The 21,727-nt window shown below is 43.1% G+C and overlaps 1 protein-coding gene and 1 long non-coding RNA gene across 3 annotated transcripts in view; both read left to right on the forward strand.

Annotated features, from left to right (window-relative positions):
* The first annotated feature begins 8,896 nt into the window (after positions 1-8,896).
* Positions 8,897-15,573, forward strand: LOC137150979 (uncharacterized). 2 transcript variants are annotated; one of them, XR_010919134.1, is made up of 4 exons: positions 8,897-9,289; positions 9,965-10,100; positions 12,124-12,203; positions 15,329-15,573. It is a non-coding gene; the product is annotated as an uncharacterized lncRNA (long non-coding RNA). The 2 variants fall into 2 exon arrangements; XR_010919135.1 differs by having other exon boundaries at positions 8,897-9,116.
* Positions 15,574-20,557: 4,984 nt separating this feature from the next.
* The window catches only part of LANCL3 (LanC like family member 3), a 33,707-nt gene continuing 32,537 nt past the window's right edge, over positions 20,558-21,727 (forward strand). The window contains exon 1 of the mRNA XM_067545112.1: positions 20,558-21,200. Within this exon, the coding sequence (XP_067401213.1) occupies positions 20,664-21,200 (537 nt within the window). The 5' untranslated portion in view covers positions 20,558-20,663. The remainder of the gene's footprint in view (positions 21,201-21,727) is intronic.

Here is a 21,727-nt window from a genome sequence, read left to right on the forward strand (position 1 = left end):
GAGTCCTGCACGTAAGACGGAAGAATCCCAGGCACTGCTACAGAGTGGGGACTGACTGGCTAGGCAGCAGTTCTGCAGAAAGGGTTACAATGGACAAGAAGCTGGATATGAATCAACAGGGTGCCCTGATTGCCAACAAGGTTAATGGCATATTGGGCTGCATTACTAGGAGCATTGCCAGCAGATCGAGGGAAGTGTTTATTCCCCTTATTCGGCATTGGTGAGGCTGCATTTGGAGTATTATGTCCAGTTTTGGACCCTCCACTACACAAAGGATGTGGACAAACTGGAAAGAGTTCAGAGGCGGGCTGGAGCACATGACTTATGAGGCAAGGCTGAAGGAACTGGGCTTGTTTAGTCTGCAGAAGAGAAGAGCAACGGGGGGGATTTGATAGCGGCCTTCAACTACCTGCAGGGGAGTTCCACGGATGATGGAGCTAGGCTTCTTTTCAGTGGTGGCAGATGCAAAACAAGGAGCAATGGTCTCTAATTGCAGTGGGGGAGGTCTAGTTTAGATATTAAGAAAAACTTTGGTGAAGCACTGAAATGGGCTACCTAGGGAGGTGGTGGAATCTCCATCATTAGAGGTTTTTAAGGCCTGGCTTGACAAAGCCCTGGCTGGGATGATTTAGTTGGGACTGGTCCTGCTTTGAGCAGGGGGGTTAGACTAGATGGCCTCCTGGGGTCCCTTCCAACCCTAATCTTCTATGATTCTATGAAACCATGTCCCTTTTGGGGCACTGCTGTTTCAGATATGAAAACCATATGGACCTAATGATGCCTACTTTGTCTAGGAGACTGGCAGTATTAAATCAGATTGTGTTTTCTGTGTAGAGTCCCTGCAACAGAGTCCCTTTGTATAGATTTCAAGTGTTGAAAGCTGCTCAAAGGTTTGGAATATTTCTTTTAGAGTATGTCTGCACTTCGAGCTGGAAGTGTACTTTCTAGATCCAGGAGACATACCCAAGCTAGCTCTGATAGAGGTAGCGCATTAAATATAGCAGTGTAGCTGCAGTAGTGTGTCAGGAGGGGCTAGCCACCTGACTGCATATGTAGAGTCTCAGACAAGTCTTCTGCCACTCATGCTGCCACAGCTACATTTAATTTTAATGCACTAGGTTGATCAAAGCTAATGCAGGTATGTCTCCTTGAGCTAAGAATCACACCCCAGTTTGAAGTGTAGAACCATCCATAGTCAAAGTAGAGATGTAGCAGTGTATAGGTGACATGGCCCAAGTGTAAAATAAATGCAATAAGTTAGCACACAGGTAGCACTTTCCGGTAGAACTTCACTAATTTGCCCTAGTGATTAGGAAACCCATTGCAAATTACTGAATTTTGCAAATTAGTGTGTGAACAAAGACAATAAAAAAGATAATGCATCATAAAAATGTACATTGTTCATTCCTTTTGCAAACTGAAGCATAGTTCTGATAAGATCACAGGGGTTTACGATTTTGTAACCCTCAACCATATCATGGGTCTGGTGCCAGGAAATAATCTCTTACCAGCTCTCCTGTATTCACATCCTTATTACAATGTGGTGTAAAGATTGTATTGGTACTAGTTTGGGATGGCCTGCATTATTATAATGTGGCCACCCCCAGTTCTTGTCCATAAACCACTATCCAATATCACACCATTACGTGTTCTGAATGTCACCTATTTTACTGAGAGACTTTCACAAAAGTTTTAGAGCGTTTATTAAAATGTGCTTGGGGACCATCTTTTTTTAAATCTTTCCACCTGCAAGCCTGATGCCTTATTTATTGTAAGTCGAACTATACAGGGCTTAGAGGGGAAGGAAAACTAAAGCTAATACATATAAAATATCTCTAAAGTGTGCTAAAATACTTTTTCAATCCACCAGAACACACACAGTAAGATTTCTTACGTTTAAAGTCCAATATAGCAGCACCTACCAGGGCTAAAAAGCAAGTACTGTTTATCTTTTGGGAATCTCCCCTTTCCAACAGTATTTTACCCCTGAAATGTACTGTATTGAACCTTGCACTGGGCACTGGCCAAGGACTGCATATTGTACCTTAGGACTGGGTAATATTAGGGAATAGAAATTCCACATTGGAGGAGGAGTGAGGCAGACCGAAAAAGATTTATGGCAGGTTGATTTTTTTTTTAAATGGCAGCTGTTTGAGCCAATCAGAGGTTTGGAATATTAGAAATAGTCCAGCAGAGATGGATTACTGAGCAGAGTGCAGGTGAGGTTGTCAAAATGTGTATGCTAAATGCAATCTATTACATGGCTAACAGTCCCATATGCGTTTAAGTGTATAGATAGATTGATAATGCTATAATATATATACAATGTAATGCAAGAGATGTATTATCAACATTTTAAACAAACATTTAAATTTTAAATTCCTCAGAGTGGCCATAGTTTCCCAATGAGTTTCTAATTAAGAGAAAACAGAAATATAGTCAATATTTTTCATTTTTATCTTCAGTTTTATATTCTGTTTTGCATCTTTGATTTGATATGATCATTTTGACTGTTTTTCCCCATATTCTCCATCTGGAAGAATATTAACGTGTCTCCCTTGTACAGAACAAAAAACAGTAATGGTTGGGTTTATGCCTACAAGCAGAAAAACTCCTGTGTTGTTCTCCACATGTGTGATGAGCACAATGTCTAGAGGAATTACACTGGAGAGGTCTAAATAGCAATAGAAAATATGACAATTGCTTTTGGCCTTGTTTCTCATGTTTATCTTTTGCTAAAGTTCCTAGCTGCTATATGTTGTTTGTCATTGTTCAGAATACCAGAAACTGGAAAGGTTTCTCTCTAAAATTATATTTATATATAATATAAATATAAAATCATATCAATATATGTATAATGCATACATGCATACAATAGCCATAGATATAATTTTATGAATGTATAGTGTTACCTATGTATCTTTGCATCTTTTACAATACACTTTTTTATTTTTGATGTTCATATAAGTACAGCACATCACTTACCATAGTGTTTATTTTTACTACATACTCAGCGAGAGGGAAAGGCTCAAATGACAAATCCAGTGACCTTCGAACAAGTCTTTATCTTAGATTGTGTGATATGTAGTAGTAATATTTCACTTTAATAAAACACTTTTCATGTCTAGATCACAAAGCTCTTTACTATAACTGGTTGAAAAATGGTAAGATCTTTTTCAAAAATTTTCAAAATTTTTCACAGCATGCTTCTGACCAGCTCTTCTCTTTATGGAGGAAGATAAATACTGTTATCTCCATTTAGCAGGTGGGAAACTGTGTCAAAGAGAGGTAAAGTACCTTACCTGAAATCACACAGTGAATCACTGGCTGAGTTGAGAACAGAATCTCATTCTTCTGATTCCTAGTTTAGTGCCCTATTCATGGAACCATGGAACCCCCTGTTCCAGAAGTAGACACTTATTATTTGTATTGTGGTAATACCTAGTAGCCTAGACATGGACCAAGATCCCATTGTGTTAGGTGCTGTACAAACACAGAATAAAAAGTCAGTCCTTGCCCCTAAAGAGCTTACAATCGAAATATAAGACAAGAGACAAGAAATTACTGGTTAGATCCATGCCCATGTTTTAAGGCTGGTCTTATAAGTACAACAATTTAAAACACATTTCTTTGTTAAACGAAGAAAACCAAGACACATTTTTCTCAGATTTGGACAATCAATATGTGCAAGTTTAAGGTTATGTAAAATATGGCACAGAGCAAAGATGCAATAATCATGAACAGGCAGTTGAATTTCATAAACTTTCTATGTACATTTATTCAGAAACTTACTGAAGGCTCTATTATCATTATCAAAACTTTTTAACAGAAAGCCCATTGTGCACTGATGCTGACCATCAGGAATTGCAGAATGAGCAATTTTGGAAGGAGTTGTAATGGTAACAGTATGAATCTGCTATTGATAACAGATGCTGAGCACCTTGTCATTAAAATGACTTATCTTCATTTCAAACCACTTATAATAACTCTTTCAGAATCTTGTTTATCGTGGAGGATCTAGAATTCTGACATTTAAGCTTACAACTGAAAGATATCAGTTATATCACGAATTCAAGGAACTGCCCCATTTATCATTAGTGGAATAGCCTAATTAGAGGCTTTTCTTTTCAGCCAAGGGAAGGATCACATCATTTTTGCATTCTGTGTTGACAGCATCAGGAATAAATGTTTGTAAAAACGATAGAATGAATCATATTTACATACATTTTCTTCCAGCAAAGTAGGAGAAAGATGAAGAAACGTAACCTGTATTATACCTTACTAGATTCATCTTGTACCCTGGCAATGGTTCAGGGATTTTGGAACTGACTTGAGACCCATTTATCCTTTCAGAACTTCAGTTATTATGACATGACTAAGGGAAAACTGCAGCAATGGTAAAAGAGCAGACACAGCTGTTTGCTCCAGGGTCCTCAGCTGGAACCCAGGGTGGGACTTGGTTCCCTTGCAGCTCCAGGGAAGGGGGCTTACAAGCACATTGTAGAGGTTGTTGAACCCAGCAAGGCGCAGCAAGCTAAGTCAAAGATGGAAGGAGTTTTATTTCTCTTAAAGACATTTTTGGGCTGTTGGAGACAATTGGAATCCTGGAAAGGGTGAACTAAAGATAGTGACCTGGCCACAGGGCTGAGTCACCAGGCTGAGATATTGCCACAATGCCAGAGTGACCATCTGCAGAGCTGTGAATCTGAAAAAGAGCTGTGATGCCACTCCTGGCCATATGGGGGCGCAATTCCCTGTATCACAATGTATTCCCGTAATCCAATTCCTACTAAGGGGATTGAAGGGATTTCTTTGGTTTCATCCATTAATTGAATAATAGCCTGTTTGGCCTTGTCCATGTCATTAGTAATCTGTATGAGGTGAATCTCTTTACGAGACACTAATGATTTCAGTGATAACCCTAATGGGGGAATCTGTTATACACACAGCAGCAAAAATGTGTCTTGTTTTTCCAGATGAAGGCTGCTTATTCAGAAGGAAGAGCCCCAGGCATTCAAGCATTAGCTCTTTATTCTTACTGCGCATTTGCATATAGTGCCTTTTCTCAGTGGACCTCAAAATGGTTTAGAAACATTCATGAATGTCACCCCTGCCAAGCAGGTAATTACCATCTTGCCCATTTTACAGATGAGGACAATGCCGCCCAGAGAAGTGAAGTGACTTGCCCAAGGTCACTCACAAGTGAGAAGAAGGGCTAGGAACAGAACCGAGATCTCCTGAATTCTTGTTTTAACCATCAGAACCACCTTTCCAGATGTTCCATGATGTACTCCCAATTATCCACATCGCATGGGGAAAACGGATTTTGTTGGGATAATCAAGAGGGCAGCAGCCATTCAGCAATGGCCCGGCCACCCCCATGGCTGGGGGCTTATACTCCACTTTGCAGTCTTGGCCGGAGATCTCTGCTCTGACCTGCTCACTCACTCCAATGACATTGGGGCTGCAGAGGGCTCCCTGCACTGCCACAGGGCCAGTGACACCTGATCCCTGCAGGTGCAAAGTGTGAGGCAGAGCAGAGCCCCCCACCCCGCACTGTCCCACCAGGCCAAGACCACAGCTTTCCCTGCGCCTTGCACCTGCAGGGATGGGGAACCTGCAGCACCGGGAGCCCTCTGCAGCTCCACTGTCATGGCCCCACTCACTCATTCCCCTGACAATGGGGTTACCGGAGCTCCCTGCACTGTCCCAGAGGCCATTCGGCAGGAAGGAGGGCTCCCCCATGGCCAGGGGCAGCTCCTTCTCTTCATCCTCCTTGCAGTCTGGCCGGGGGTCTCTGCTTTATTATCTGAACTTCTGTATTTTCCAACTCCTTTCCTTGTCCCCCAACATGAGATACATGTGGGACAAGGAAGGGATTCAGATAGGGGTTTTGGATAAAGGGTGTGGCAGACGGAACCTCACCTCCCCACTGGATGGCTTCAGCTGAGCAGAGACTGGGGGCGTTATTTAGTTCTCTCCATTGTGAGTCACAGAATTTGCCACAATTGTCACACTTCTCTGTGCCTGGAAGTGTCAGATTTCCTCCATGCATGGAAAATCTCTCTATGACTCATCTGGAGAAGGGCGCATGGTGCGAATATGATGCAAGCTGCACCCTCACTCCATAAACTGAGACTGTCATTTCCACATCCCAGGCATTGGTTAATAACTTGTGATAAACAAGAGTGGACAATCATTTGATCAATTCCCACAAGGCACAGCAAATTTTAAAATAATCTGAGTAAGCATGCAGGTTAGAATAGCTGACTCTTAAATAGAAAGCAATGTTCAACCATGACTATAGGACCGCTAATGCGTCACTAGAATAATTGTTGTTTGAATGAAAATATCTCAAATGAGGAAATGGCAGGGACCATATAAAAATTCCCAAAAGTTGTTGCGGGTTTTTTTTTTTTTGATGCAGGATTTAAAATGTGGTGGTTTTGTACTTTTATTGCAGGTTTCCTTTCTTCCCTTCTAATTTCATCTCCACTTCCCCAAAGCTAACTTCACACCTAATGTTTCATCTGCTAAGAGTGTATACTGCATTTTCACACTACTGCTCTATCATGGTCCCCTCGTGAGCATCTGATGCAATAGATATTTCATGGAAATTTTAGAATAAAGACATAAATCAAGTTGGAGGTGGGGTGGGGTGCCAAGGTTGGGATTTGTGTGTATATGTGTTTGGTATGTGTATGTCAGGTAACCTCGACTTAATACAAATTAGCTAAACTCCAGCTTCAAGCAGTGTAAAATTCATTATGAAAATATGCAAATATTAAATGTGTTAGTCTTTAAAGTGCCACAGAACTCTCGTTGTTTTTGCTGTATACAGACTAACACGGCTACCCCTCTGGAATTATGCAAATCGGTAGCATTACCACGGCTTGTCACCAGAGGTCTCCCTGGTATTTCTCAGGGAAATATCAAATGCTTAAATGCAAAGGTTTTTTATATGAGCAAAAAACAGTAAGTCATTCTTCCTCAGGGCTTCCGTTTAAAAGATTTTGCATATGACTCTTTAAATGTTGCTGCATGGTCATTCACTGACTGGAGAAGTTGCTCTTAAAGCAACATTTCCATTTCCAATTATAATTTATTCCTTAGAAGTAATATTATTTGCTATGACTTGATGTATCTATTTAGCTGCAAAACTGCAACTCAAAAAAAAATGGATTGCCTTATTTAATCATATTCCTGATCTCATTTTCAGAAACATGGTGTTTGTTCTAAATGCATTTATGAATTTTTAAGGAATGTCAGTTATGCCACATGTTGGCAGGGATCCTACTCTTCCTAATTCCTAAAGATGTAAAGCTTCAGCCTACAAGGGGGAAGGAAGCACCTTCAGAATTTACAGCCGAATCTTCAGTGTGCTTGTGCAGTCTAAGGGATGTATAGGCCCTAGACACACCCATATAACTTCTCCATGCACCAGGCTAAATGAAACCATGGAAGGGCGTGGAATAGAAGCAGGGTAGAGGGGGAAATGCAGCTACCCCATAGGAGGGTGATGTGCTGCTGTTTTGGGGAAGAAGATAGAATCCCTACCCTAACAAGGAGCCGTCTTGTTCCTCTCTCAATGCCCCCCTGCTGGAGATACAGAGGTTACTGCAGCCCTGCAGAAATCCTTGCGCAAGCCTGGTCTACACTGACTGGCAAATTTGGCAGCAGTTCATGGGAGTACAGGAGCTACGTAGAGTAGCTTGCATAACTCCCATAAACTTCATAACATCCATTTTGCATGCCGTCTCCACTATGCTCCACCGATGGGAAATGCGTATCTGTCAACACTGCGCTATACTTTTTTGGGAGATGGTTTTATTAGATCAACTTCCGGATCGATTGAGCGTCTTCACTGACACTCAATCGAACTGGAAAAATCGATCTAGCCTCAGTTTCTTTTCAAAGAACAAGAGTGGGATCCAGAATCAGTTGGGTTTTTGGGGAGGAAGGGGGAGAGGAGAGGAGAGGGTGGAATTCATACATTTGAGCAGTGAGGTTAGGAAGGGGGGTTCATAACTGTAGGCAGAAAAAGTGATTTAAGGGCCACATCTCCCCTGTGACGTTTCCACTTGCTTTCTGTCAGTCAGCTGAGTGTACCCACCCTCACCCAGAACTCACACACAGAGGGAATTCTCAGTGGGATGGGCATACGAGGTTTCCAGCTTTTTAGTGTTTTCAGAGCAGTGCACAGCACATGGAGCAGGGGCCAAGACTGTTGTTGTGTGTGAGGAAATAAGCTCTAGGTGGAGATGGGTTTTTATTGTTATTTATGTCATGCTGGGGTGTTTGTTCGTTTGTTTAATTATTTTGTTGTTGAAGATAATTTTGGAGTAAACCAAACTCTACAATGGCAGAAGCTGCAATAGCAACAACTGCAGTGCAAATGTGAGGAGAGGAGACTGAGAATCTGCATGATCCACACAGGGGAGGGCAGGCCTGCAATGAAAAGAGTTACAGAAGATAAAAGCATGATTGAGCTTTTTATGTAGCCATTACTGAAAATGAGCGCAGATAACACTGAACTAGGGAAGGGGATTGCCTGCTCATGATTACCTGAGAGCTCATCAGCCCTAAGGACGTGAGCAATTTGCAGATCCGACATTTCTGAATTGGTAAAATGTCTACTACTTTAAAATATTCCAGGATCTGAGTATTGTAACAAATTAAAATGGGCAGCAGTGATGGTGATGCTGTATTTGCCCCAGACCAGCCTTGAAAGGATTAATGAGGCTGAGGATGGGGGCAATTATCTTGGCAGACCACACCTGAGAGGTATTAGGCTGGATGAGTAGACGCTGATTGGGACTAGAGCCCAGCTGAGAAGGAACAGGTGGTGCTATGATAAAGGTAGGACATTGGCAGTACAGGGGGATTGTCGTCATGCTCTAGTTATAGAATAAGAAAAGGGGGAGACTAGAAGTTCTGGCTCTGCGAGAAGGGTGAGCCCTAAGAAGGGTGGAGAAAGAGCCTGAGGGAGGTGATGTGGGAGTAGCTCAGGGAAACAGTTATAAGGTTTGGGGCAGGGCAGAGCTTGGTTGCTGGTTGTAGAGTCTGGGGACTGGAGAAGAAGGTTGGCCTGAGTTCTGCTACTGGGTACGGACCAGGTACTGGAGCAGAAGACTGCCTAATGTGGTTGTCCAGTGGAAGGGCCAAGCCAAAAAGCTATGAAGAGAGAGCACTCCGAGTTGCAGAGAGAAATAGCAAGGTGCACAAATGAGCTGCAGGAAGGGATGACAGACTAGCAATCCAGTGATGGATACAGTGAGGCACTCCAGGGGTGAGTAGGGCACCCCTGTAATAGTGACCTAAAGAAGTAATTCAACCTTGACATATCAAGCACTACTACTCTGCTTGTGTGACTTCTGAGTGCTGTAGGAAATCTTGGCTGAAACTATATGCTCAGCCATACATCTGCTGTCCACTGTCTTCTCAGGAGGGACACATGCGGCTTATATAATACTTTAGAAAGCTCTGGAATTAGCCATAAGCAGTCAAAAGTGAGTGCGCAAGCATTGTTAGTGTACCTTTCCTCTGTTGCAGAGAGATTCATTCCCTCCTCTTGTGTAACTGAGCAAATATATTGGGCCTGATTCTCACTTACACTTAGGCTCTTTTACATTGCCTGAATAGTATTAAAAGGGCCACCTTGATACAAAGGGGAATCCAGTGCATTCAGAGTATTAGTCTGATCCTGTGCTGAATGTTTAAGATGGTAATGGTCAAACAAGACTAGTTAAAATGAGAGCCCCTGATTTTACTCCTACTAAGCCTTGGACTATCTCTCTAACCAGTGCGCACCCAAACCTTTCAGAGATATTCGGAAGTTTGATTTAAAAACTCCAGCATGACTCCCGTGCCCTTCCACACTCCAGCAAAGTTAAAAAGAAAAGTGATTGGTTAAAAAGAAAAGATAGATTGGTTAACATGTTGAGGCCTAATTTTCCCACCACAGGATACCTGCAGTGTTAGCTGATGTCAATGAGTAACTCATATGATGTAGTGGACAATTAGGGACCCCAATGTGGGTCCTTTGCATCAGCAGCTGCAAACTGTAGCACAGCAGACGCTTCAGATTATTTTTGGTTGAGGTAAGCCGTATGTCATTTTCAAATCAGAGATCTGTGGAAGAATTGTATACTACTGCCTGATTCACCAACATCTACTAGCATTTATTCCATTACCTGAATCTGAACATGAGAGCACAACAAATTTAGACAAAAAAAAATCTATCTATATATATTTTTTTTTAAAACATGGTATCAAGATGCTTTGTGCAATTATTGTTTGTTTGCACAAGCAATGAAAAGAGTGACCTTAAAACAATATCGGGGCAGAAAGCAGGAAAGATTGTGGTGAGCAAATGAATGAATTTGTATAAGTTAAGTATGTAACCATCACTTTTCTGACGAAGTGTAAGAATCAGAGAAATGGGTCCATGTTTAAACATGGTGGCACTCATTACAGGAAGTTTAATGTTCAAATTAAAAAAAAATGTTAGCTCCTGTTTGCCACACTCTTTTGTTTCATTTAACATCTTGAATCATCTAATCCATATCGGGGTCGGACTTAAAATATTCAGTTTGTGTAGAAAGGCAATGGGCCTAATTTGACTCCTGTTGAAGTCAAGGGGCTGTCTTCTCCCGTTCTCTAAGGCCACTTTGCATAGCATAAATAGCATAAAGGGACCTTAATATGGCCAGAGATAGTCAGTGGAGAATTCCCAGTGCATAGGGGAATTCCCGCCTGGCAGAAAGCTGGCAAAGAAAGCTCTGCTACCCCCTGTGCCACTGACCCCCTGCATCCTTGACATAGGAGGAGGTAAGGAATGTGTCAGGGACAAGGTATGGGAGGGAGGGGATGTAACAGAGTAGAGTCCTGCTAAGCCTGATCCTCTATTGTCTTAAGACCCATGGAACCTTATGCCAGTGTAATAGAGTAGGCCTGCTGCTGCTCTAACTTCCACCATGGCTGGGGTTGATGATGCTCAAGTTGCTGCAACCTGCTTCTTATGGCTGCTAGTCTCTGCTACATTCAAGCTGCATGGCCAATTCGAACTTTATCAACTTCATTTAGGACTGGGTCCAATGGACTTAAAATTCATCATACTTTTAAGCTGAAATTTTCAACACCTCCTAGAGGATGTGCATGCCAGTAATTACAATTAATTGGGATTGGGCACCCAAATCCTTTTAAATGGCTCTGAAAATCTCAGCCTTAACCTTATTTGACTCTTATGATTTTTTCTGCATGGCTTCTGGAAGACAAATACTAAATATGCTGACCAGCAACCTGAACAAAATGTGGAAGCCAAGTGCCATCAGCAATATAGCTCTGACCCAGCAAAGCACTTCCACATGTGCTTTACTTTAAATACATTAGTGCTTCTGACTTAAGTGGCATATTGGAGTTGAGCCTATTTACACAAAGATATTTTGGAACATCACAATCTAATGCCCAAATTTTGTAGACACATATGCATGTGAGTAGAGCCTTTGCATAAAGTTACTGCTATGCATATGTATTTGCTCTTATCTTAAGCATTAGAAAGAAAAATAAAATGACATGAATTTGCTAAAACATCAATAAACACTATCTCGTGTTCCAGTGCTTTAAATTTCAAACTACTATCTTTTTGTCAAAAAATATAGTGTGATGCAGCTGACATTTATAATGTTACACCACCTAAAAGTGTCTGATTTTTGGACAATACCCTATGGGGGAGGGTATGTGTTGTGGTGCACTCTGTCCATTCTCAGCTATATCACCTCGTGCTGTGATCTTGTCAAATGTTTCAAGATAAGCAAGATTTGGCCTTATCGCTGTTTTCTCCAAGGAAAGCCCAATTACTGTACTGGTTTTGGTGATTCAGTATTTGGCGTTCTGTCCTTCAAGTCAGTACTGCTTCAGTATCCTACTATGTCATTAGAGGACACTCTGTGCTGCTGGAGGTGCCATTTTAGAGCTAAGATGTAAACCCAAGCTCATTATTAGTTGTAGTTCTTAAAGAAAGTGCCAAGGGCGCTTAAGAGTGGACTGCTCTCAGTGTTATAACCAAATCCTGATTTGGGTAACTACATCTTACCTATTTAAATCCTCTGTACTCTTCAACAGCATTCAGTATTCTTCAATACACATTTCAAACTCGTTGCATGGATGGCACATTTTATATCCGAAGTGGTTGCATTTCAGGGGTAAGTGTATTGCTTAATTTTAGTTTGTAAAAATGTTACAGGACAAATGTGCTATATAAATAGACCTTGGTGCACTGGTACCTGATGCAAAAAATGGGTTCTTCCTACTGTTGCTGCCTATTCCCTTCTTTTCACCAACCCACCAAGTGCCCCATGAATTTCTACTTAAACCTCTTCAGAGGGCATCTATAGTTCCCAAATATACTCTAGAATGCTTTGCAGGGGCTGTAGTGGTACTTCAAATAGGGTGTGGAAGCAGACAGAATTTAAGTTCATGAGGTGCACCTGATATCAAAAGTCACTTACTGCAGCAGACTAAGAAGAAACAAGAACCATCTTTAAGGATGGGGGGAAGCAGTAGGAAAATCTTTTCTGACCCATCTGCAGATCAGGTTTCTGGGATTCCATAAGAATAGCCATACTGGGTCAGACCAAGGACCCATCTAGGCCTGTCTCCTGTCCTTTGACAAGGGCTAGTGCCAGATATTTCAGAGGGAATTAACAGAACATGGTAATTATTGAATGATGTATCCTCTGTTGTCCAGTCCCAGCTTCTGGCAGCCTCAGGTTTAGGGATCTTCAGAGCATGGGGTTGCATCCCTGACTATCTTGGCTAATAGCCATTGATGGACCTATCCCCAGGAAATTATCTAATTCTTTTTTGAAGCCAGTTATACTTTTGGCCTTCAACATCATCTCACAATGAGTTCCACAGGTTGACTAAGTGTTGTGTAAAGAAGTACTTCCTTATGTTTGTCTTAAACCTGCTACCTATTAATTTTATCAGATGATCCCTGGTTCTTGTTATGAAAAGTCATAAATAATACTTACTTTCTACACCCATCATGATTTTTTAGACCTATTCTATCCCCATTAGTTGTTCTTGTTCAAAGATGAGCACTCCCAGTCTTTTAAATCTCTCCTCATGTGGAAGCTCTTCCATAGCCCTAATCATTTTGCTGTCTTTCTCTGTACTTTTTTAAATTCTAACATATCTTTTTGAGATGGGGTGACCAGAACTGCATGCATGTTCAAGGTGTGGGCATACCATGGATGATATAGTGGCATTATGGTATTTTCTGTTATCTTACCTATCACTTTCCTAACATTCTGTTAGCTTTTTTGACTGCTGCTGCACATCGATCAGATACTTTCAGAAAACTATCCTCGATGATGCCAAAATCTTCCTTGATTAGTAACAGCTAATTTAGATCCCATCATTTTGTATGTATAATTGGGATTGTTTTCCAATGTGCATTGACTTGCATTTATCAACATTGAATTTCATTTGCCATTTTGTTGCCCAGTCACCCAGTTTGGTGAGATCCCTTTGTAATTCTTTGCGGTCAGCTTTGGACTTTACTCAAGAAAGTTATCTTGTATCACCTACAAACATTGCCACCTCACTGTTCACCCCTTTTTCCAAATCATGTATGAATATCTTTCAGCACTGGTCCCTGTGCAGATCCTTGGGGGACCATGCTATTAATCTCTGCACTGTGGAAACAGACCACATTCCCTCACACCAAATTGAATTACATTATAGTCACTATTACAGAGTGGTTCAGTTATAGTCACCTCTTGGACAAGATCCTGTGTGATACTTAGGCCTAAATCAAGAATTATCTCTTGCCTTGTGGACTTCTACTTATTCCCTTACACCAGTGGTTCTCAAACTATGGGGTGTGCATCCCAAAGGAGGCACAAGAATGTGTCAAGGGAGGTGTGAGCTCACAAAGAGCTCTGGCTGTCAGTCCCTGGTGGCTGAGGCTTGTGCAGATGGGCTGTGCACATTTGGAAGGTGGGGGAAGGGAATAAAGGGGACTGCTGGGCTCCCCATCCTCAACCATGCTTGGGCTCTTCTTCTCCTTCCCCCTCAATCCCTCACCAGGATTGAGGCTTTCCTTTCCTCCTCCCCCGCCCCCAATCCCTCAACCATATTTGAGGCTATACCTTCCTCTGATGAGGAACTGTAGGCATGTAACCTCCATGGGTTGGCTGCCCTTGTCTTTTCTGTCCTCCTGGCATGGGCTGGAATCTGTCACCATACTCAGTCTGAGGGAGAAACCACCTTTTTTTTTATTTCTTATACCAGCACACTGAGAGAGCCAGTCTTTGAGGGAAATCCTCCATGAGAGGTTATGAATGGGAAAGCTACCCAGCTGTGACCTTTTAAAGAAGCTTTATGCAGCAGTTTGATCAGCCTTATGTAAGCCCTGAGTCAGAGGCATCAAGCCCAGGGAGACTGCAGGTTAGGCTTCCTCAAACTGATCTTTGATGCAGCTGCCACCCCTGACCTCTACTTCAGGAACTGAGCTGTGAAACTTGCATTTTGAGCATCGCTGTAATTCAGTTTGAACAAATGAGGTTTGACTCAGGGCAGAAGGATCATAGTGATGAGGATGGAGGATCTCCAGGGGACACTTCAGAGGCTTGTCCTTGGAATTCCAGGCAGCTCTGGAACCGAACAAGACAGAACAGTGACTGGTCCTGACGAGTGATTGGGGAGCCACTCTGCAGTTAACCTCTGTCAGATTAGTCCATCTGTGTGCAAATCAAGAGGAAGAGAATGGAGCCCATAAATCAATACTGATGTAGGAAGAGCAGTCCAGGATTAGCCCACTGGGGAATGGCCACGTCAGGTCCACTAGTATGCTGATACCCACTTAGTAAGTGGCACTGAGGTTGCCATGTACTTAGCCAATACATAAGGCTTTCCTGTATAAACAAGCAATTAATAAAAGAACAAAACAAAACATTTCCTACACTAGTGATTGCTGGCTAAGCTGCCACAAAGGCAAAAAATACAGAGGAGAAAACTCAAATGAAACATCAGAGATAAAAATAGTAGCTACTTCAGATATCGATTCTAGATGGTGTACTTTGAAATGCCTCTAAAATGTAATGAAAATGTTACCATTTAAATTCAGATGTCCAGGCTGACCTCAAATGTCTCATTTAAAAATAGCTGCACTTAAGCAACTTTAGAATTGACAGCTTATGTTCCTTCTGGGATAGTCAGTAAAAAGAGAGGCCTCTAAAACGAGGAGTGATTTTCATTCTTAACCTTTAGCAATAGGCCATGGAACAGCGACAGGATTCTCTTTTTTTCTCCATCTTGTTAGACCGTCTTGGAGCCCAGCAGAGACCTGCAGGTTAACTACAGTCAACTCACTGGGCTATATAAGAACGGCAGACACAGAGGAGAGGAAGCTATCGTCTACAGTTTGGGGGGGAAGCCTTAACCTAGGGAAAGGAACCCTCTGGAAAAACCAGCCTAGAGAGGAGGCTTAGGTTGGGGTTTCATGGAGTATCATTTTGAAATTACCTTTTTGCTAGTAAAGCTAGACCCCAAGATGGGGGTCATCTTGACTCTGGAATGAGTATGTAGCTTTTGTCTGCAGCTGGGTGGGATGTCCACCAGTTTGCAGCAGAAAAATATTTGAGAAAATAAAACCATATACTACACCAATTCAACATTTTTGTCTGACTAACTCTCTGCAGAGGCTTTACTTTTGAACACACTTATCACAATCAACTTTTGTTTTCAAATGTAAAGTATGAGACCCTAAGTAAATAGCAGAGGCCATGGACTCACATTTTCACAATGATTTGTGTTATGCGAGCATTTAAATTATTCAGTTTATGTCCTCACCAAAACATATTTTAAGAATGAGTATGAATGTTACACAAGAGCAATAGTGGGGCAGAGGAAAGAATTATGCAGATTCAAAATGTTATGTAGGATAATTTAAATATTTTATCCTGTTTGGGGGCTGGAGTAGGTAATCTATAGTAACCTTTGTGATATATACACACACAAAATGAAATTCCTCATGTTTCTTTGAAATATAGGCTTTCACATAGTGTTACAACATGAATTGAAGCTTATGTAAATACAATTTTAAATAAATTAAATGTAATTCATAGATTCTAAGTTGAGAAGGGACCATTGTGACCATCTAGTCCAAACTCCTGTATAACACAAGTCTTAGAACTTCCTCAAAAAAATTCCTAGAGCAGATCTTTTCTAAAAACGTCCAATCTTGATTTAAAAATCGCCAGTGATCGAGAATCCACCACAACCCATGGTAAATTGTTCCTGTGGTAAATTACCCTCACAAATTTTCACCTTCTTTCCAGTTTGAATTTGTCTAGCTTGAACTTGCAGCCATTGGAATGTATTATACCTTTCTCTGCTAGATTGATATTAATATTAAATATTTGTTCTGTATGTAGGTACTTATAGACTGTAATCAAGTCATCCCTCAATCTTCTCTTTGTTAAACTATATAAATTGAGCTCCTTGAGTCTATCGTTATAAGTCATGTTTTCAAATCCTCTAATAATTCTTGTCTCTTGTCTGAACCCTCTCCAAAACTGGAGACAGTATTTCAGCAGCCATGGTACCACTACCAAATGCAGAGAGAAAATAACCTCTGCTTCTATCAAGATTCCCCTGTTTATACACCCAAAGTTGAATTAGACTTTTTGGCCACAACATCACAGTGGGAACTCATGTTCAGCTGATTATTCACCAGGACAGATATCCCCATGATGTATGTATGGCCTATGTTCTTTGTTCCTAGATGTACACAATTACATTTAGCTATATTAAAACACATATTGTTTACTTGCACTCAGTTTACCAAATGTTCTAGATAGTTCTGTATCAGTGATCTGCCTCTTCATTATTTGTTCTCCTCTGATTTTGTGTCATTTGCACACTTTCAGTGATCCATTTATATTTTCTTGCACGTCATTGATAAAGATGTTAAATGGCACAGGGCCAACAACCAAACCCTGTGGGATCCCATTAGCATCACACCCACTTAATGATTCCCCATTTACAATTGCATTTTGAGACCTATCATTTAATCCATTTAACGTATCCCATGTTAATTTTATATCATTCTAGTTTTTTAATCAAAATGTCATGCTGTACCAAGTCGAACGCATTACAGAAATCTAAGTATATTACGTTAACACTATTACCTTTATCAACAAACTTGTAATCTCTTCAAAAAATTGTATCAAGTTAGTTTGACAGGATCTAGCTTCCATAAACCCACGGTGATTAGTATTAATTACATTACCTTCTTAATTCTTGATTAATCAAGTCCTGTATCAGCCACTCCATTAACTTGCCTGGGATCAATGTCAGACTGACAAGCCTATAATTATCTGGCTCACCTCATTTATCCTTTTAAAATATTGGCGCAACATAGTTTTGCTTCAGGAATTTCCCCAGTGTTCCATGATTTATTCAAAATCATGTCCAGTGAACCTCCTCAGTCAACTCTTTTAAAACTCTGTTATCTGGACCTACTGATTTTAAAATGTCTAACTTTAGTAGCTGCTCTTTAATATCTTTGTGGTACTAGTAGAATGAAAGAATGTATTATCATATATGACATTAATACATACCAGAGATATTTATTGAACACTCCTGCCCTTTCTGCATTATTATTTATATTTCTACCACTTCCATCTAGTAATAGATCAATGCCATTATTAGGATTCTTTCTGTTCCTAATATACTTAATAAAACCTCCTTCTTGTCCTTAACTCTGCTGGTGATAGAGTTCTCATTTGCTTCCTGATCAATTTTCTACAGTTCCCAGTTTCTGGTTTATATTAATTCTTATCAAATTCTCCTTTCTCCCATTTGTTATATTTTATTTTTTATAGCTGCCTTCACTTCTCTTCTAAACTAGATTTTTTTTTTTAAACAAGTACAGCCTTCTCCCTCAACTATGGGATTATGGCTTTTTGGACATTGAATAAAATGTTCTGAAACAATTATCATTCAGATTTTTCTGAATAAATTCTTCCTTCCAGCTGAGTTGGCAAATAATTGTTTTCAGCTCTGTGAAATTGATCCTATTAAAGCACTAAGTATATATATTACTGGTCTGAATATGATTCTTTTTTCACATTATAAACATGATCAAGTCATGATCCCTGGTACCTAAGCTGACAGTGTGGTTGGTTTTTGTGTGTGTGTTTGTTTAAGTTCTATGGTCAGTTCCTCTTTTTCTGTCAAGATGAAGTCTAATATAGAACTCTCCTGTGTTGGATGAAATATTTTGAGTTAGGAAATTGTTATTCATAACATTAGAAATTCCAAGGATGTTTTAGTACTGGCAGCATGAGGCCTCCAATTTATGTCCCACAGATTGAAATCTCCCATGACGACACAGCTTTTTTTCCCCTTACACGTTAGAGATAGGTGCATAAGAAGCTCATCATCCTATTCCCAAGGGTAACTTTTTTGGTGGTCTGTGGCAAACATCAACTAATATCCCATCTTGTACTTTCTGTTAGGACAGTGATCCATAAGCAGTCAAGATAATTTTATTCTGAGTTATCAGTGATTCAGAAACAGGTAATGCCAGTTTTGACAGAGTGCCGCACCTCTTTTGCCCACTTAATCCTTTTTAAATAGGTTATACCCATTGATTTTTTTTCCAAGTATGTAAATCCCATCCCATCAGATTTCAGTAATACATTCTAGATCAAATTTATGCTCATAAATGAGCAGTTCCAGTTCATCTTGTTTATTGCTCAAGCTTGATGTCTAGGCATTTAAATAATTTCTTCTCTTCATGTCCTTTGGTTCCTTGATTGATTTTTTTCCCCCAACATTTTGATTTTGTGCTAAATGAATGCTCATATCTTCCCTCTTCTAACCCTCTTCTCTTGTTATTAGTTTAATACCTTCCTGTGTACTCCAGCCTGTCCCCTAAAGAGACTGATTCCCCTTCGGCACAGGTGGAGGCCATCCAAACTATATAGCCCTCTCTCCCCACAGAAGGTGGACCAATGCGCCACAAAAATACTACAGCCACATACAGTGGATTTGGTACAACACCAGTAGCTGCACTGCAGCTATGGAACAGCTTTTGACTAGTTTTTCTCCTGTGCCTAATTTGATGCCCACAAGGCAGTTCATACCACTAACTGCACACCTGCTACTGCAGCTCTGCTTGTGTGTGTAAGCCTGACACACATCCACATCTTTGGAGACATCTGGATTGTCCATGAACATGGAGAGCAGCACAGGGCCATATTCACAGTCCAGCATAAATCCAAAATCTGGAAGTTACGCTAAACTATCAGGTTAGCGAGGCTGTGCAAAAAAAAAAAAAAAAAAAAATCTAGAGGGGGAATATATGAGGTTAATTGTAGTTCCAGAAATTATGCTGAAAAAACCTGCATTGGTTAATATAGCTCTGATCAGCAATAACTTAGGTTGCACATTCTGAACCCCATCAAAGGACTCACAGAACAAGCAAATGAAAGCATGACAGCATCTGAGGCAACCATGCTATCAATGCCAGGAATTAAACCCTTAGAGCACTTAGTACTATGCACACCAATATCTTTGAGGGTTGAAGAGTGGCTAGCTGCTGCTTTTATTATTAATCCTGTTTATTGCAGTAGTGCCTAAGGACCAACTAAGAATGGGGCCTCCCCATTGTGCTAGGCCACACACAGCCACAGAGTATCAGACAGTTCCTGCCCTGAAGAGCTTACATACTAAACAGACACAGGATGGGGTAAACACAGAAGTAGAGGGAACAGTGCAGTGGTGCCAGTTCAGATATTTCTTGGCAGGGGGGAGGAAATTCCAGTCCTTTCCCTCTCCCCCTGGGCAGATGATCCTAATGGTCCCTTCTGACTTTATAGTCTATGAGCACAGGGAAACCCCCTTAGGCTGGGTCCCCCTCGGAGCTATTTCTGCTGTCTTATAATAACCCCTTCAGGCAGTTGCAGTGGATGGCGTCAGGAGGCTGCAAAAGAACAGAGTCCGGCCCTGGAACCTGCTGGCCCCTGCCTGCACTACTGCCCTGAGGGAGCTCCACCTCTGAGGCCCAGACACAAGGGAAAAGAGCAGGATTATCCAAATGCCTGTTGGGAGCAGGGAAGAAGAAAAGAGTCGCCAAAATCCATCCTGCTCGCTTGTGTTAGCCGGGCTGTAGGGGCTGGATCAATCCACGCTACGCTGCCCTTTCTGTGCCTGTGAAGTAACAGCTGAGGAAGCTCTGCAGCGGGGCCAGCTCAAAGGCTGCATCGGTCCCACCCTGGCCTCCCTCCTGACGCACCGGGCTCGGGCAGGTGATGCGCCCCCCCCCCGACAGCCGCATCTGCAGCCAAGGACGACAGCGGGGGAAGGGTAGAGGCAGCCTCTGGCTGGCGCAGATTCTCTCTCTCTCTGCGAGCAGCAGCACGAGGAGGCGGCGGCGGCGGCCCTGTGCTAGGGGAGCCGCGCTGCCCTGGGCGGGGGGACGGACCAGCTGACCTAGCAGGTTTTCTACCCCGCTCCGATTTCGGTGCAGCAGGAGCCGCCGCCTTCCCCGCGGAAGGTTGCCGCCTGCTGCTACTACTGCTCGCCCAGCTCCTCTGAGGGACTGCAGCCGCTGCAGCCCCTCCCCGCTTGCACAGCCCGGCAGGGCCATGGAGAGCAAGCGCTGCTTCGCCAATCGCTTCGCTGACTACGCGGGCAGCCTGCAGCCGGCCGGGCCAGGGCAGCGTCAGGAGGCGGTGGGGCCCTGGGTCGCCTCCACCATCGAGCGCATCCTGCAGGAGGTGCCGCCGGCGGCGGGCGGCCTGTACGGCGGGGCGGCCGGGGTGGCCTACATGCTCTACCACGTGGCGGGCTGCCCGCTCTTCGCCCCGGCCCGGGACGCCTACCTGCGGGCCGCCCGGCGCCTCGTCGACGCCTGCCTGCGCTACGAGGAGGAGCGGGCCGAGCCCGAGGCCGACACGCGGGCCGCCTTCCTGCTCGGCGGGGCCGGCGTCTACACCGTGGCCGCGCTGGTCTACCAAGCCCTGGGGCTGCCCGACTTCGAGCGGCTGCTGGGCCGCTTCCGGCAGCTGGGCCAGGTCTGCGCCCCCGTCGCCTTCCTGGAGCGCGGCTCCGACGAGCTCTTCGTGGGCCGGGCCGGCTACCTGTGCGCCGCCCTGGTGCTCAAGCAGAAGCTGGGCATGGAGGTAAAGGCCGCCGGGCCGCTGCCCCTGCGCGCTGGCTCCCCACCCGCGCTTGGCTGGCCCCTGCCTCGCCTCGCCTCCCCCGAGCCTAGGCCAAGCCGGGGAGCTCGCCCCAGCGCTCGGCTCCCAGGTCTGCGGGGCTGTTGTTGAGCCGGGGCCGAGCCAAGGAACCCCGCGGTCAGGCTTGGCCCCTCCGCCAGAGATCAGCAGCCTGCTCTGTCTGCTCCCCGGTGGCTTGCGGGGACCTGGAGCACTCGACAGGCCAGGCTCCCACCCTGGCTGTGTAGATGGAGGCCCTGGGGTCTCCTGTCCAAGGTGCCAAAGTCGATTGGTTTTACTGAATGGGTTGTTAGCTTCTCTCACCCAGGATCTGAATCTCTCCCGAAGTGGGGGCTTGGGATATATCTCCCGGGGGCTTTTCCCTTTGTGTTCCCTGGTTTAACTGCAGTCTAGAATAAGGATGCAGCATTCTGGAAAACAAAATCCAAAGAGAGACAGCAAGGATCCAAGCAGGTAGAATACGGTCTTTC

The sequence above is a fragment of the Emydura macquarii genome, unplaced genomic scaffold, assembly GCF_026122565.2.
Source record: "Emydura macquarii macquarii isolate MOO-44397 ecotype Brisbane River unplaced genomic scaffold, CSIRO-AGI_Emac_v2 contig_1043, whole genome shotgun sequence".
Classification (NCBI taxonomy): domain Eukaryota; kingdom Metazoa; phylum Chordata; order Testudines; family Chelidae; genus Emydura; species Emydura macquarii.